The sequence below is a fragment of the Hyaena hyaena genome, unplaced genomic scaffold (assembly GCF_003009895.1).
Source record: "Hyaena hyaena isolate Hyena2069 unplaced genomic scaffold, ASM300989v1 scaffold_435, whole genome shotgun sequence".
Lineage (NCBI taxonomy): Eukaryota > Metazoa > Chordata > Mammalia > Carnivora > Hyaenidae > Hyaena > Hyaena hyaena.
The window spans coordinates 823,161-840,963 of record NW_024081065.1 but is presented as its reverse complement, the minus strand read 5'-3'; the positions used below and the strand labels follow the sequence as shown (position 1 = coordinate 840,963).

The window sequence follows — 17,803 nt, the reverse complement described above, 5'->3', positions numbered from 1 at the left end:
GAGAATGTGAGTGGGAGAGGGGCAGAAAGAGATGGGAGACAGGATCCAAAGTGGGCTCTGTGCTGACAGCTTACAGCCCACAGCAGGGCTTGAACTCACACCCTGTGATATCAGTACCTAAGCCAAAGTCAGACATTTAACCTACTGAGCATCCCATGTGCCCTACAAATATATTGCTTATTTATGTTGCGAAGTTATTCAGGAAAACTTAAATTGAGGCTTGTTCTTCCTTACTATGCAGTCCAATAAGAAATCTGTAAACAGCTGAAATAAATGTGCTGTATAAGAAAATAGTGCACTTATGTCATCTTTCAGGCCAATGTGAAAATATACATATGAACCTACCTTATTATGTCATAGATATTTCATCTCAATGGTATTTTCCTCTTCAATTTTTTATGCTTCTAAAATATAACTACTTTCCACATCCTGATTCTGATCAATCTTTCCAACACAATGTCTCTTACACAAGTCATTCTAACCAGTATTTAATGAGCTAAAACCAGACAAAGGCAATGGTCACCATTGTTTAAACAAACTGTTCAATAAATTATTTTCTAAACCAAAGGAATAAAGTATGTCACATACCTATTTATTTATTTTTAATTTATTATTTCATTTATTTTTAGAGAAAGAGGGGGGACTGGGGGGGGGTCGAAGGTGGGGGGATAGGAAGAGAGAGAGAGAGAGAGAAAGAGAGAGAGAGAGAGAGAGAGAGAGAGAATATCTTAACAAGCTCCACACTCAGCATGGAGCCCAATACGGGGCTCAATACCAGGACTCTGGGATCATGACCTGAACTGAAATCAAGTGTGGGATGCTCAACTGACTGAGCCCCCCAGGTGTCCCTAAATTACCTATTTGTTTTTTGTTTGTTTGTTTGTTTGTTTTTAGTATGAATTACTCAACATAGCATTTTGATAAATCATGCTATGCAGAAGGCAGCTTAACCCAGGCATAGACAGAGTTAAATAGGGATGACGAAGATATGGGAAACAAATGCAAATATAAAAAACACTCCCTATACTGTTGGATTTAATTCTGGTTATCTGATTTGAATTGCCAGAGGCCAATAAGGTAGACCTGAAGCTAGAAGTAGGTTGAAATGTAAATATTTCGGAATTTTATATGAAGCCCAACTGGTTACTGAAAACAGCTAAGGAATAGGCAAAGGCAGAGTTACCTGTTACAACTTGAAACTCATTACTGTCAAGCAGCATCCCTGATTACATTGTAACAAAACCATGCTAATGATGCCAAGGTCTTAGGTTCCAGGGAACAAGCCAGTCAGTATCTTGCAGTCTCTGAGTTACAGCTTCATCTACCTTCCTACAAATATGTGTCCTTACTCAAAAAAGGAATGATGTGTGAGTATAAAATAAAATAATATGGGTCCATTACTAGCACTGGAAAAGCAACACAAATTTCATGCCCAATGGAGAGTGGTTGAAAAGCAACATCTCCAAACATAAAAATCCCATATATATCCTAATAAATGAAGATGATAGTTCCGTGACATTATAAGATACTAAGTATTAATGAAAAACAAAGATAATATTTGAAATTAAAAATAAAATATTTTCTTTGGTAGAGAAAAATGAACTATTTGATTTCTATCAAGAAATATAGTAGAGTTTCATTTTTAAAAGTAAAGGTTTAGATGGCATTTTTTCTTATATATACAAAAAATTCCCTATAGCTTTGTGCCAAGTATACAATAAAAACACTATTGTTTCAAAAAAATGTTTTCTCATAAAATTTACTTTCCCATAACAACATGTGTTATTCATCATCTGAGGGAAGATGTGTAAAATGTATATTTGCTTTATAGAACTATACTTTCTGACTTTTTCAAAAACATTGTCTTTTGCTATCAATAACAAAATATTAATATTGCTGTTTATTAATGTCGAATGTCTTTATTTTTATTCATTGCCCATAATAAAGACATCTATATTTATGTCTTTAATCATCAAGATTTAATGCTTCTACACTACAGCATTAACAGGTTCAATGAATAACTAATATTTTTAAAATCCCAGGTCAATGGATCAACTTCTAAAATAAATTTATCTCTTCATAATCCTAAAAAACACTATGTACAAAGCAACTTTCACACAACTAAATTCAAGCTACAAATTAAAAATTATTACCTATTATATAAAAAATATATACCCATTATATGCCTATTATAACTATACCTGTTAAAGATAGTCATTAATACTCCTCATATATACTCTACCTTATATATCACACTGTTTTACACTTAGTTGACAATACTTATTTGCTTAAAATGAATATAAAACAGAGAAAATAAATGTAAGCCATAAAAGCTGAGTTACTGAACACCAGCCATAGCAAAGAAGACCAATAGAATGACAAAAGAGAGAAAACTCTCAAGAATTCTAATGAGGGTAAAAGGTCCAAAAGTTCATTCCCATTATTTGCTATATTTCACCTTGTTTGAGAGAGTTCACAAAGTGTAAGACAATAACACAAAATCTGTGTTTTTTATGCCTCACTGTTTTCTATTACATCTTAACCTTGTGACGGTGATAAAGTACACATAGTAAATAAGTTTTAGGGCCTTTTTCTACCCAACGATGTGGTGTCTCAGGGGTCTAGTGCTAAATATTGTCAACTATTTTTTTTTCCCAAAAAAGAAATGCAAAAACATGGAGGTTAAAACAAAGCTGGGTGAAAAGGTGCTTACAGAGATAAGCTCTAAGGTTGATGTAATAAAAGCATCATGGAAGTAATGCATTTCAAAGTATTTCAATAAAATTCATCTAACAAAGATTAAGGAAGTAACTTTAGAACATTTTAGGGTTTTTTTGTGATTCTTTTTGTTTTAGATTTTTAATATATAAGCACATCTTCCATTTCAAAAGCATACTTTTTCAGTGTTCTTAATATCTTGAGAGATGTAAATGTTTTGAGAGATGGAATATTTTAGTTATAGTAATAGAAAACCCATCTACTTTAAGGGGGGAGGGAAGGAAAATCGCTTCAAAGTTACTCTCAAGTTCCAGGGATATCCTATGGACTCACTGGCTGTAATGCAACCAGTCATGAGAAGCAGACTGCAACCTGGAAATGAAGGATTCCCTCACCAGTAATCTGGGGTGAATGGTCATCCTCTCTTTGCTCTCTGTTTCAGGGTGCTGGCTCCCTTCTGCTGACTGCTTCTCTGACATTCCAACCACAAGAAAAAAGATAGCTATATTCTGGTACCTAAATAATCAAGAAACTATATATCTATATTGGTCAAGAAACTGATACAGAACTCACGGGAAGAGATTATGATTGACCTAGTCTGTGTCTATGCCCACACACCTGATATGGTGGTGTCATAATGAAATAACATAAGGGGAGATGAACATATTCATGTAGAGAAAGTATAATATACAAAATAGGAATCTATAAAGTATTAAATTTTATGGAATTTTATTCATTTATTTGTCCATAAGACAAATAATGAAAGCTTATGATATTTTAGACACTGTCCTACACACTGACTATTCAGATAGTGAAAGAGGTAGACAGGGTACTGAGCTAAGTTGCTCTCATGAATTATAAAAATTAGAGTGGTTTCATCAAAACAAATAATAACACAAAATACTACCAACTCACTAATTAGAGAAAAAAAGAAAGATGCAAAATCTTTTATTTTATTTTATTTTTTTATGTTTTATTTATTTCTAGGAGACAGAGACAGCGTGAACAGGTCAGGGTCAGAGAGAGAGGGAGTCACAGACTGAAACAGGTTCCAGGCTCTGAGCTGGCAGTCAGCACAAAGCCCGACGCGGGGCTCGAACCCACAAACCGTGAGATCATGACCTAACCGAAAGTCGGATGCTTAACCGACTAAGCCACCCAGGTGCCCCTGGAAAATCTTTTAAAAACACAAGTAATTTCTTATGTTCTTAAAGACAAAAATTAATTCCAGGATTAAATTTAAGATCCTTACCTATGATATCTCTCTGAATACATTATAGGTTTGAGTCATTCTTACAGCAGAGAAAAGTGTACACCTGTGTTAAGAAGTTGTTCAGTGAATTACAGTCACATAAATATATCTGAAGACTATATAATAAATAGAGTAGGTTAATGTAAGACTACTACTTCCTCATACAATTCAAAACTTGTGGAACATGACTGCATAATGTAAAATAACTAGATTTCCTTTACATGCACTGAATTTATTGTAATGTCCCAATATTGGACAAATTAGGTGCTTCCTTCGGAGGGAAGCCACAAAGAACATAAACGAACCATAAGGTATTTCTCAGGAGCGAAATTTTCATATGAAAGTCTCCCCCTACTATTGAAAAGAAGAGTGTTCCTATGAAGCCCTTCCTACTCTGAAATAGCGTGAAGCAAAGAGGCAATGACCATTTTGTAAAAGTGAAAATCCTCTTCAGATTTCTTTTGTTTAGCAAAAACAAGTAGTATCATAGGTTTTAGACAATGGTGAAGTGACATGAAAAGCAAAGTTTTGAATAATGGAGAAAACCTGGAAATGGGGAGCTTTCAGCATAGTCTAAGGTACAGTTAGAGATGGCTCATCCAATAGTCCTTGTTTTAACGGCTCATTCAGAAAAGTACTTCTAACACTGAGCTCACCAAAAAAACAGAATAGACATCTGGAGAGTTCAATCTTTGGGCTACTTTTTGGTCTAAATCTTTTCAATCACCCTTGATGATTTTATCTATGCCCCAAATGTTAAGTAGTTAATTTGGAAGCTGATATCCCCTGGATACCTATCTATGGTATAATGCTCTCTACCTCTCCAATTTAATACTTTATTTCATGCCAAGTTTATCTTCATCCACACTATACTACAGCTTCCATGAAGGTGAAAATGATGTGTTATTTACTTACATACATGTGTCTAATATCTAAAGCAGTAAACATTAAGTACACATGTATTAACTTTGACTTAGAGCCTTCTTTCTAAGCCTTCACTTATATTACTTCCATCAGAATGCCTTTCTCTTCCATACACCTTGTAAGTCCCTATTCATTTTCTCATGATTCAGTTTAAGCATCTTTTTTATGAGATCTCTCCTGAATTCTTCAGAATTAGCCACTCCTTTCTTTGCCCAGCACCCACACCTACTATTAACAAAAGACCATACCTTCATTCAGATTTTGGTATCTTATTTCTGTATTAGCAACTAAAAATCTTTTATATATGCATATATACATACTATATACATTACACACACACACACACACACACGCACACATACATATACACAATACTTAACATATCACACAACCATAACCCTCTACAAGACTATAAGATTGTTAAAGTCAAAGACAATAGATTACTTGCTATTGTATTCTTGGGCTAAGACTATTTACTGAGTGAATAAATAAATGTCAAAATTAGAAATAGTTATTTTCCAAAGGAACAACAGATAAGTGAAATAACAACAAAAAAGTTGCTTTTAGTAAGAAAAAAAAACATTAAAATTACCTTTAAATAAATAGATGAGAATAAAGATATGTTCATGGGTCAATACTAAGCTTACATGAACTTTTAGACATGCTACTTAGATATCAACAATTTCTTTTTTAAAGAAACAACTTATTACTTGTTCCAAGTAGAATCCTTGGTCTCCCTGATTTTATTCTTTCCCAAATCTGTTTATTTTTTACTCAAAATGGTTCCTAAAAACCCTTTTTAGGAACAAAAATAAACCATGTTTTCTATCCAACAAAACAGACCATGTTGCTCAAAGACCTGTATGTTATTTTCATTTTTCTAAATATTAAAAATGACTTACTATTTTTGATCATTGTATTCTGTTACCTTATAAGAGCTTAATAATTTTAAAATATAAAATATATAACAATCATAACATTTTATGTTGCTTATGTTAAAGACTATCAATTACAATATCCATGACTATTTCTTGTTAAGCCAGTGGAATCTAATTCCATGTACAGCAAACAAAGCCAAGAAAACATAAGAAGAAATACAAAGATCTTAGATTGACTTTTAAAAATTTTCTCATATTATTCTGATTGAGTAAATTATTTAACCTATTTCTTTTCCTTGATTCAGAATTCAGATCTCAGTTTTCCTTTTCTGTAACATCACTGTTTCTTGGCATTTCTAACAAATCAGCTCATATGCCATCAAAATCTTATTTTGATATTGAACAATAAAACTATCTGCAAACAATCAACACAAGTTAATAGCTTATAAACAAGATTTAATACCTAATGATGCAATCCTTTGAGGTAGCCATTCTAGGATTGCTTACAAGTTCTCTTCCCGGAACAATAGTCCAACCCAGAAAAAAAAAGAAAAGTGTTCAGCTACTTTTAGGTTATCTCGGTCTAAACGTTAGAAAATTTTTACTATTTACTTTTCATAACAAAGATGTCATAACTAAAAATCATAATTATTAAAAAAGTTTTGATGTATTAACTTGTAGAACCAGGGCTCTCCCTGTCAGGCAGTAAAATATGGAAACATCTTCAGTCCTCTATACCAATCCTAATATGATTGATAGTCATTTTAAAAACAAGTATCATCAGCTTTATAGTGCTATTTAAGTTTTGAGGTGGTTTATTTTCTGTGATTGTTACCTTTCTAGAAATATTTATTACATTCAAAGTATTTAAAAATCATTGGTCCTTTGTTTTTTTTACTACTTATCTAGGTACAGAATTATTTAGATTATTATAGTTATTTAAATAATTCACTGTCTCCTGAACAGTTTACTGCAGCAGTATTTGAAACCCTTTTATTTAGATTTACATAAGACAGTACTCCTGAGAAAAGTGTAAATATTATTGAAAACACTCAAATAAATTAAAGAGATGCTGTTATTTAAAATACATCTTGTTAGTTCTTATAAGAAGAATAAATTCATAGGTGTGTGGAAGATCATATCTCTTTCAAGTTCAGATATTCCTATATCTATTCTGGTTAAAGCAAAACATAAGAAACTGAAGGCATTAAGCAATGATAGTCTGTTAAATAGATAAGGATGTAAAAATGAGAGTCAAAACAAGTTTGTACAAGGACTGGTTGTCTCTGAGTAACTATATTTATATGCATTTATGTGCATGCATATATCAACCTATATAAGAACTTATAATTCCCTGTGTCTAATTTTACTAATTTGTAGGTTTCAAAAAATGGATGTCATTTTTCTCCTACAGGTAATAGTATTACTATTATGGTAATATAGAATAGCCTGAAATTTCCAAAGTGAAAGAAGAGAGACAGAAAGTAAGATTACTAAAGTTACCAATTCTTATCTGATTGGTCCTTTGACTCTCCTAGTCCTCAGCCTAAGACTTTTCCTTTTGCCTGCAATTCAGAAAAAGGCAGACTTAATAGATATCATGTACAACACCCTGACAGAATCTTTCACCTGTCTTAGGATAAAAGTAACTGCTCTAAACTCAGGGTGTCAGTCACAATGGCATTGTTACTGTTGTTCTTTTCCTAGACATGCCTCGGTATCTCTCATCTTCTGCCTACAGTCATGGTCCCTGCCGGGCAAAAGAGCATAGGCATCAAGTTCAAGCAAGCTGGTCTGTCTTTACGCATTGTGACACCACCATCCACTCACAGAGAAGAGAAGAGAAAGAGACAGCTTTACCCGCAGAAAGGAGAGGTCTCGGTTGTGCTCGATGCTGGTTATCTCCAGGTTACCCATGACTACCTCACAGTTCTCATAGTATTTGCGCAAGGCTCGATACTGCTGCTCCAGGTCAGAGAGAGAGCTCAGCTTGTTCTCTGTTCCTGCACACACTGCCAAGACAAGAAGATACACAGGAAGTTATATAACCTTTCTATGCCATGCACAATGACGAAGTTTCCCTCAACTCTCGACTCCACACACTCTGTTCTGATTCCCTGAAATAAGTATTTTGAATGTCATTAACACCCATAAGCCACACTGATACATATCTTCACTTTTATTTTTCCCCAGCTGTAGGGAGAAATAATTTATATACATATATATAATTTATATACATATATAACATTGTATAAATTTAAGGTATATATTTGATACATATTTGAAATATTTACATATTGAAAAAATGTTTATCACCATAGCATGAGCTAACACCTTCATTAGGTCTCATAATCACCATTTCTTTTTTTTTTTTTTTTAATTCTTATTTATTTGTGATGAGGGTGGGTAGAGAGAGGAAGATGGAGGATCTGAAGCAGGCTCTGTGCTAACTGCAAAGAGCCTGATGAGGGGCTCAAACTCATGAACTCTGAGATCATGACCTGAGCCAAAGTCAGATGCTTAATCAACTGAGCCACCCAGGCACCCCATAATCACCATTTCTATTTTTAGTATATGTGCTGCCGAAGCGAGCACACACCATTTCTTTTTTATAGTGACATTTAAGATCTATTCTATAAGCAACTTTCAAGTATATAATATAGTATTGTTAATTATAGTCACCATGCTATATTAGAGACACAGCATGTTATAATTGGAAGCCTGCACTCTTGGATTGGTATCTCCCCCTAAGCCCCTCATAGCTATCACTCTACTCTCTGTTTTAGGAGTTCAGCTTTTTCAGATAGGAGATATAAGTGATAGCATAGTTCTCTATTACTAAATTGCATGTTCTAAAGACAGAGAATAAGAAGGCATGGGTTCCAAAGAAACAAAGCAAAGAAGGAAATTAAAATAATTGTAGTAACACATAAAGCATGTAAATACATTAATTTCATTTAAACAGCATTTTCTTTAGAATTTATAATTTACTGTATTTGCTAAAAGAGTAAATATACATATGTAAAAAATAAAAAAGTAAATATAAAAATTTTATTCTTAAAAATATTTTTTCTATTGCTAAATAAGTTGCTCTTAAGTACATTTTTTAAATAATTAAAACTTGTGCCAGTAAGTCCTCAAAGATACATTTTAAAATACAAATGTTAAACAATTTAGACTGTTATATTCATAAACATGTACTAGAAACAGAATTATGTTATAAAGTATGAGTTTTATTGATATCAATCAGGTCATCTTCTGTATATTCATTAGTATTCTAAGGTATAATGGACTGATAGTAAAGGATCTCAATATGGCTTCTCTAAGGGCATGGAAAATGAGCCTGCTCATAGGTGAGCATTGAGTGTACACACATTTTTTTCTTTTTTCTTTTTTTTTAATTTTCTATGTTGATATTTTTCCTACCTTGCAGAAGTCAGAGTTTTAGTTATTACTTCTCATGGTTTGTATATCTGCCTGAACAAGATCTTTATCATTTAATGTACCAATTCCAATCTTCAATAGCCTGAAAAAAAATCCCATTTTATGAATCTTGTAATAATAGTATGAAAAGTTAAAAAAAAGGTGTGAACTTATCTTCTTTGAGTAAGTTACATAATATATAGCAACTCAGGCAAGATATAAAGTGTAAACTTTGAAGACACTGGAAACAGAGCTGCATAATAAAGTCATGTAAACAACTGTATGCTATGCACACAGAATTGACAAGTCATAATGGTTTAGTGGTATTCAAGGAAATGTGTTTCTATGCACAAAGGAAAAACATATCTAGATGGATACATTCCAATAATTAAGACCACCTTAACAGCTGTTGTTGCTTACTGACATATCAAAAATCTAAATATAAAAGTCTTGAATAATAATGTAGACCTTGGACCATAGGGGAAGCTCATTGCTAAAATAAAAACAAGACACAAACTTTCCTCATCTGGATGTCTAAACTTTTATCACACAGTATATTTTCTAGAAATATAATTTTGTAAGTGAAATTATGTCCCTCTAAAAGACATGTTGAAGGCTAACCCCCCGGTATCTGTGACTATCACCTTGTTTGGAAACAAGATCTTTGTAGACTTAGTGAAGTTAAGATGAAGACATTAGATAAGCTCTAAATTCCCAATATGATAATGGCTTTCTAAGGAGAGGACAACACCATGTGTCTACAAAGATACATGGTGAAGAGAGGGGGGCAAAAACATGTAACATCTTTAACTTCAAAGGGAGTGAGATGCAGCTGTATGCCATGGAATGTCAAGAATCGATGGCCATTACCAGAAGCCAGGAAGAGGCAAGGGAGGATGCTCCCCAGTCCCAGAGGCCCTGTTGACACCTTGGTATTAGACTTTTAGCCTCCAGAACTGTGAAAGAATAAATTGCTATTGTTCTACGGTTTTTGGTACTTTGTTAGAGCAGTTCTAGAAAACTAATACACTAATACATCATATTTAGATCGTGTCTGAAATCTGACATATAAAGAACTGTTAAATATCACTTCCTCTCTTCAGAGTCCTGTCAGCCTATTACCTCCAAGCTACTCTGCTGCCTTCTCCCTTGTGGAACAGCAAGTCTCTTACACACCATGCTGAAATTCATTTGTTACCTTTGAGAATGCAGTTTTAGTACAATGCTAGGGATAGAGGCAAAGACTTCTTGAATCTTCAATACCCATTCTCTTCTTCCTTCATAGTAAATAACTGTACAGCCTTAACATGGGCATATGGCCACCCCCCAAAAAAAAGATTACATTTCATGGCTCCCCTTGGAGGTAACTTTGTATGATATCTTGCCAGAATGTCATTTAAAATATGATTGGGGTAGATTTTGCCTCTTTGTTCACACCTTCCTTATGCTGTCTGGAATGGGAATGGGATGGCTAAACCTTGATCCACCATCCTGGACCATAAGACCTAGGGACACACTCTAGATATTTGCTGGGAAATGAGCTAAAAGGAACCAAGGTTTTCAAACAATTAAGGTTTTACATAGTTTTATTATCATTAACATAAAGATAATGGTGAATTTTGGTTATAGCTGCTAAAATATTATAAATAGGAAGTATTAAATTCTACTTAAGTTATATGCTTTTGACCTTAAGTATTTTTTTTACTATTCTGTTCAGTTGTTTGACTAAATAAAATTCAATTTGGAATGAAATTACAAAACTACTCTTTTTCTTTTTTAATTTTTATTTAAATTCCAGTTAGTTAACATAGTGCAATATTAGTTTCACATGTGGAATTTACTGATTCAGTATTTACATACAACACCCCATGCTCATCACAAGTGCCCTCCTTAATCTCTATCACCTATTTAAACCACCACTTGCCCACCTCTCCTCTGGTAACACTCAGTTTGTTCTCTATAGTGAAGAGTCTGTTTCTGAAGAAACTAAAAAATCATTCTTGACCATTTGAGCATTTTTACTGGTTCTGTGGAAGATTCACTTATTAAAACTAACAAACATCAAGAAAAAGATAATTTCTGTTGATAAGTACAATATTATTCAACACAGCAGGTTAACAAGAAATTATTGACTCATGTACATGATCCTTACCAGCTAATATCAAAGTCTAATTTTTAAAATTTTTTCTCCAATATAGTCTAGAGATAGTCTAAGAAACACCATTGATCAATAATGTTTATTTTTAATGCTTCTAGCAAATTTATATCAAAATCTTTATAAACTTGTAAAATGCTGAGAAAAGATACTATGATATGGGTTTATGAAATACAGATTTCCAATATTTAAAATCCAATGAGAATAAGCTTATATTTTAAAACAACTATTGGTGGGGTATTTATACATCAATTAATAAACTTGCTGCACTATTTCTAAAATATATGCAATGCCACACTAAAATTTATATACAACTTATGTTGCATAATTTTTTCAATTGGAAATAAAGTCTCTAATATCAATATAAAAAAACCAATATGTAAATGCCTAAATGAAAATATTTCTAAAATATTTACTGTATTTTATCCTTTTTGGTGGAAACTTGAATGAATCTGGGGAGAAATATTTATTCATATAACTAATAACTAAGCATTTTTCCAAATTTCTCATCCTGCATATACAAAAAAAGAACATATACTATGAAATTACTACTATTAGCTATGAACTATTATAATAATCTCTTTATATGGGAAAGCACAAAGGCCATAAACTCTTCGAACAGGTACAATTTATGATGTTTTTTAAAAGTAGTCTCTATACCCAGTATGGAGCCCAACCTGGGGCTTGAACACACAACCCTGAGATCAAGAACTAAGCTAAGACTGGGGCACTTGGGTGACTTGGTCAGATAAGGATCTGACTCTTGATTTCAGCTCAGGTTATGATCTTGTGGTTCAAGAGTTTGAGCCCCAAATCAGGCTCTGTGCTGGCAGTGGGTAGCCTGCTTGGGATTCTGTCTCCCTCTCTGTCTTTCTCTGTCCCTCCCCTGTTTGGTCTCTTTCTCTCTCAAATAAAACCAAACTTGAAGAAGAAGAAGAATTAAGAATTAAGAAGAATTTAGGAGGAGGAGGAGGAGGAGGAGGATTATTAGAAGAAAGAAGAAGAAAAATAATTGATCTGAGATCAAGAGAAGGATGCTCAATCCACCGAGCCACCCAGGTGCCCCTTTAATTTCTTTTTCTTTCTCTTTTATTTTATTTTATTTTAATTTTATATTTTTGTATTTGCTGAGCTATATAGCATAGTGATTTGCAAGAAATTATCACTTAATAATATCCATTTACTTGCTATAAAACAATTATAACTGGTATTCATAAAATAACCTTCAATTCAGAAAAGTTTCCATTGTTAAATAACTGATCATTTGTGTTTTGTACATACCATATGAAAACCTAAATTTGGAATGAGTATGCTGGGAAATATTTTTCTACAACAAAAAATCCTCCAATAAACAGAAAGTCTGATTAATTAGAATATCCTCCAAACGCTCTAGTCTTCGGAAGTTTTACTACACACCGTTCAATTTAGGAAATGGTTTTGTTTCAGTGAGGCTTTCCTATATATTTATTTTTGACCAAAACTGCTATCTATAATGACTATTATACTCTTTGTAACTTTTATCTTGAAAGACAGACTTGATCTTAAAAGAATTAGTTTGGATAGATGCACAAAAATCATTTGTATTTCTCTTCATGAAGCCTTCACTGAATGCCTCACAACTTCCATTTGTCAATTGATTTTACCATCAGGCAATGTATACAAGACAATGTTTAAACCATCAAGTTTCATTGATTTCACAAAGTTGTTTATCACAAAGAATTGAAAAATCTTCCTTACTAGCCAAAACAAGTTAACAAAATTCAGTCTCCTTTGCCAACACTATTATGAAGTCCTTAAACTATAAGCTTATAATACTTCAAGCTTCAAAAATCCTGAATTTGCTTGTGCTTCCTAGAGTTTTCATTCCAACTGTAACTCCAGCAGTAAAGTTGTATGTGAGGCCTTAATAAAATCACCAATTATTCTATTTGGTATTGATTCTGTTATAAATGTAGCTATAGTTGCAAACATGGGCTTTTTATTCTTCTTGACATAAGATTTATTTTCCAACAGTGAGTGAACTATATAATCCTCCTTCAGTAAGAAAATAGAAATATAATTAGGAGTTGTAACAGTATGCAAAGGCAGGTTAACAAAATTATCTGTTTGATTCATGGGGAAAATATATCCGAAGTGGAATGAAGGAACATTACCATTATCAATTTGAATAATAAAAATCAATTACTGCCTCCAAGCTTGCCATAACTGTGGAAACCAGCCCTCCTTTTGCTTACAGAACAAAGATAAAAAGAGGGTTAAAAAATCTAATTTTTCCTTTACTTTCATATCAAATGCCTAGGTGTGATATAAATTAAGAAATGAATAATTATTTATTTAGCCTCTACTGTTGACCTACTATCATGTAAAAATATATATTGATTAAATGTGTTTGTTCAAGGTACATAGTAAAGAAGCAGTGAGTGATATATATATAAGTCATGCATATATTTTATATATAGTTCAGAGACTATCTGTATATATATGTATATACTTGGTAATCCAATAAATTCTCTAATTTTCTTATCTGATTGAATAATAAGAAGTAGTCTCTCAGATACATTAATATAATAAATATGCTTTAGTTTAATGCACATTATTGGGCATTTAAAAGTCTGGGGCTATACTAAATCTCTAAAAATAAAATATTTAAGACACATCATCAGGGAAGTACAAATCAAAACCACAATGAGATACCACTTTACATGGGTTAGAATGGCTAAAATTAACAACTCAGGCAACAACAGATGCTGGTGAGGATGCAGAGAAAAGCACACCCTTTTGCACTGCTGGCGGGAATGGAAACTGGTGTAGCCACTCTGGGAAACAGTATGGAGGTTCTACAAAAAATTAAAAGTGGAACTACCGTATAAGGCAGCAATTGTACTACAGCGATTTATCCAAAGGATCCAAAAATGCTGATTCAAAGGGGCACATGCACCTCAATGTTTATAGCAGGGCTATTAACAGTAGCCAAATCTTGGAAACAGCCCAAATGTCCATTCACCTGATGAACAGATAAAGAAGATGAGGTATACACACACACACACAGACACACACAGACACACACTTACATAAACGATGAAAAAAATGAAATCTTGCCATTTGCAACAACATAGATGGAACCTGAGTGTATTATGCTAAGCAATATAAGTCAGTCTGAGAAAGATAACATATGATTTCACTCATATATCAAATTTGAGAAACACAACAGGTGATCATAGGGGAAGGGAAGGAAAAATAAGATAAAAACACAGAGGGAGGCAAACCATAAGAGACTCTTAAATACAGAGAACAAAGCAAGGGTTGCTAGAGGGGAGGTGGGGGTGGGATGGGCTAAATGGATGATGGGCATTAAGGAGGGCACTTGTAGGGAGCACTGGGTGTCATATGTAAAAGATGAATCACTGTGTTCTACTCCTGAAGTCAAGACTACACTGTATATTAACTAAGTTGAATTTAAATTAAAAAAAAATAAACAGTTGAGAGGGAAAATTAATTTAAAAAAGCGCATAAGAAGTAGCAAACATTTTCAGTGACTATTATTGAATGCTATTACAGTTACACAGAGATTGCAAGTTTTGGCAGCCTATGTTCAAAATATATTCTCAAATGAAGCCATAAGTGCCACTTCCACTATTATAATCATTTAATACAAGTCACTGCTATCTTTCCCCTGGATTTGACAGTAGGCTCCTATCGTATTTCCTGGATTCCTTATGTGTCCTGATTAATTCATTCTCCACACAGGGTCCAGAATGATCTTTGTAAAAAAAACATAAATCATTCACATCACTCCCCTAATGAAAAACCTCATTGGCTCTTTTTTTAATGTTTGTTTATTTAATTTAAATCTTTATGCTATTTTTGAGAGAGAGAGACAGAGAGACAAGAATGAGCCAGGGAGGGACAGAGAGAAAGAGAGAGGGAGACACAGAATCTGAGGCAGGCTCTAGGCTCTGAGCTGTCAGCATAGAGCCTGACATAGGGCTCAAACCCATGAACCATGAGATCATGACCTAAGCTGAAGTCAGAAGCTTAACTGACTTGAGCCACTCAGGTGCCTGTAATGCTTCTTTTTGAGAGAGAAAGAGACAGACAGACAGACAGCAGGGGAGGTACAGAGAGAGAGGGAGACATAGAATTAAAGTAGGCTCCAGGCTCTGAGCTGTCAGCACAGAGCCAGATGTGGGGCTTGGACTTGTGAGCCAAGAAATCATGACCTGAGCCAAAGTCTGATGCTTAACCAACTGAATCACCCAGGTGTCCCTAAACCTCTCATTGGCTTCTAATCACACTTCTAAAATACAAACTTTTCAACATGGCCTGCAAGAAACTCTATTCAGGTCTTTGATCAAATGTCACTCCTTCAGAATAGTCTTCTCTGACCACCTTGTCTAAAATAAGCAGCTGGTTCCTAACCATCATGCTATGTCTTCTTTGCATCCTTTATTTTTGTTTTGCTGCTATCTGAGATTACACATTTTGCTTGTTTACCTGTTTATTCTATGTCTCTAAATTACAGTGCAAACTCCATAGGAGGCAAACTTAGACTGCTTAATACCCAAAAGAGATGGCACACAGTAGACTCTCCATCAATATTTGTTGAATAAATAAATGGACTTTGAAGTCAGTGAGAACCATAACTGAGCCACGATCAAATATGCTGGTTCTTCCATTTTTAAAAGCTGAATGAACTTGAGCAAGTAATTTCACCATTCGTGGTGTCTCTGTTTCTTTATCTACAAAGTAGGATTTGGTGCTAAGTATTTTTAGCAATAAACTCAGTTTAGAGGTTAAGAACATGGGGCCTAGAACCAGATGTTCAGCACAAAATCTAGCTCAATCACTGGCCTACCATGTAATCTTGAGCAAGTTAGACTCTCTGTCATTCTATTTCCTCTTCTGTAAAATGGACATAATAACAACCTCTATCTCATAGGCTATTGTGAGGATTAAGTGAGTCTAAATGTGTAACTTGCTTTGCACAATGTTTGACTCATTGACAGAGCTCAATGTTACCTACTGCCATTTATTAAAATAGGTAGTATATAGCATGTGCACATTGCAAAATATATTAAATCAAATTAAAATATAAGACTTGCATGGTGATGTACTCTGTCAATCTGATCTAAAGGAATGAATACTGGGCAAAGAAAGTAGAGGCTGGGACTCCATTGCTCCAACACTATCTAGTCATGTAAATTTGAACAATTATTCTGATCTCATTGGTTCCAATTTTCTCTTTTCTCAAATAAGATATCTTTATGTTTCTCCTTAGCTCAAAAATTTTGTTATTTAATTTATTTCTAAAGTATTTACTTAAAACCTACTCTACACTATGTAATGGGCTACATTCATTGGATGATCTTGAGGAGGTCACTGTGTTAACATCTTACGACATTATAAATTAAGTATACACTTATCATATGACCCAAGAATCCCATTCGTAGGTCCCGAGATAAATAAAGAATTGTTCACATAAAAATATGTACATGAATGTTTATAGGAGCACTACTCAAATTCACAAAAATTTGGAACCAACTCAAATATGTTTCGATGGGTGAAATGATAAACTATGGTATATACATTCCATGAATATCCATCTATTCAGAAATAAAAATGAACAGATGATTGATATATCAACACGGAAACTTCTCAAAGGCATTATGCTGCCTCAAAGAAACCAGGCTCAAATGGCTACATATGATTCTATAGATACACCATTCTGTAAAAAGGCAAAACTACTAGGATGGAGGACAGTTCAGTGGTTGCTAGGAGATGGAGAGAAGGGATAGTAAGGGTTTTGCAAAAGGATCACAAGGGAAATTTCGGAGATAGCAGAACTATTTTGTATACTGACGATGATGGTGATTACATAGATCTCTACAGTTAAAACTCAGAGAACTATATACCAAAAATTTTAACCTTTCTGTTTGTAAATTAAAACACACAAGTTGGCTTGTATATCTAATGGAGTTAAATATGCTCCTGTATGAAATGAATGAAACATTCTTATTATATTGTTTTCCAGGTATTTTATGCTTTCCTTGGTCCTTTTATGAATTTTGCCCAAAACAAGAAATAAAGAAAATGGGTTTATAGTTGAGGAACTTTGTGTTCTCTATAATTAACTTTAAAGATATTAAAACAAATTAATGCCAAAATAGGAAACATTATTTGTAATTTACATTATAGAAACTAAAAATAATTTTTAATGTAAAATTGGTACCCTTTAAAAAAAATAAGTGGCCCTATAGTGTGTGCTCTGAATTCATTTTCTACCACCGTTTTATTGACTCCTAAAATAACAAAACAAGGGATCTGCTGAAATTAACTAAAACATTTTCTAAATGATGTTTGAGCCAAATGAAAAGGGCATTTGGCATTGTAGATCTTCACTAATAGAGTTGTAGCTAGGAAAGGCAGGCATTCTATAGCACAGACTGATGAAAG

The 17,803-nt window shown here is 33.5% G+C and overlaps 1 protein-coding gene across 1 annotated transcript in view; it reads right to left on the bottom strand.

Moving 5' to 3' along the window:
* ERBB4 (erb-b2 receptor tyrosine kinase 4) overlaps positions 1-17,803 on the bottom strand; it is a 722,586-nt gene that overhangs the window by 692,293 nt on the left and 12,490 nt on the right. The window contains exon 4 of the mRNA XM_039252967.1: positions 7,633-7,784. Within this exon, the coding sequence (XP_039108898.1) occupies positions 7,633-7,784 (152 nt within the window). The remainder of the gene's footprint in view (positions 1-7,632; positions 7,785-17,803) is intronic.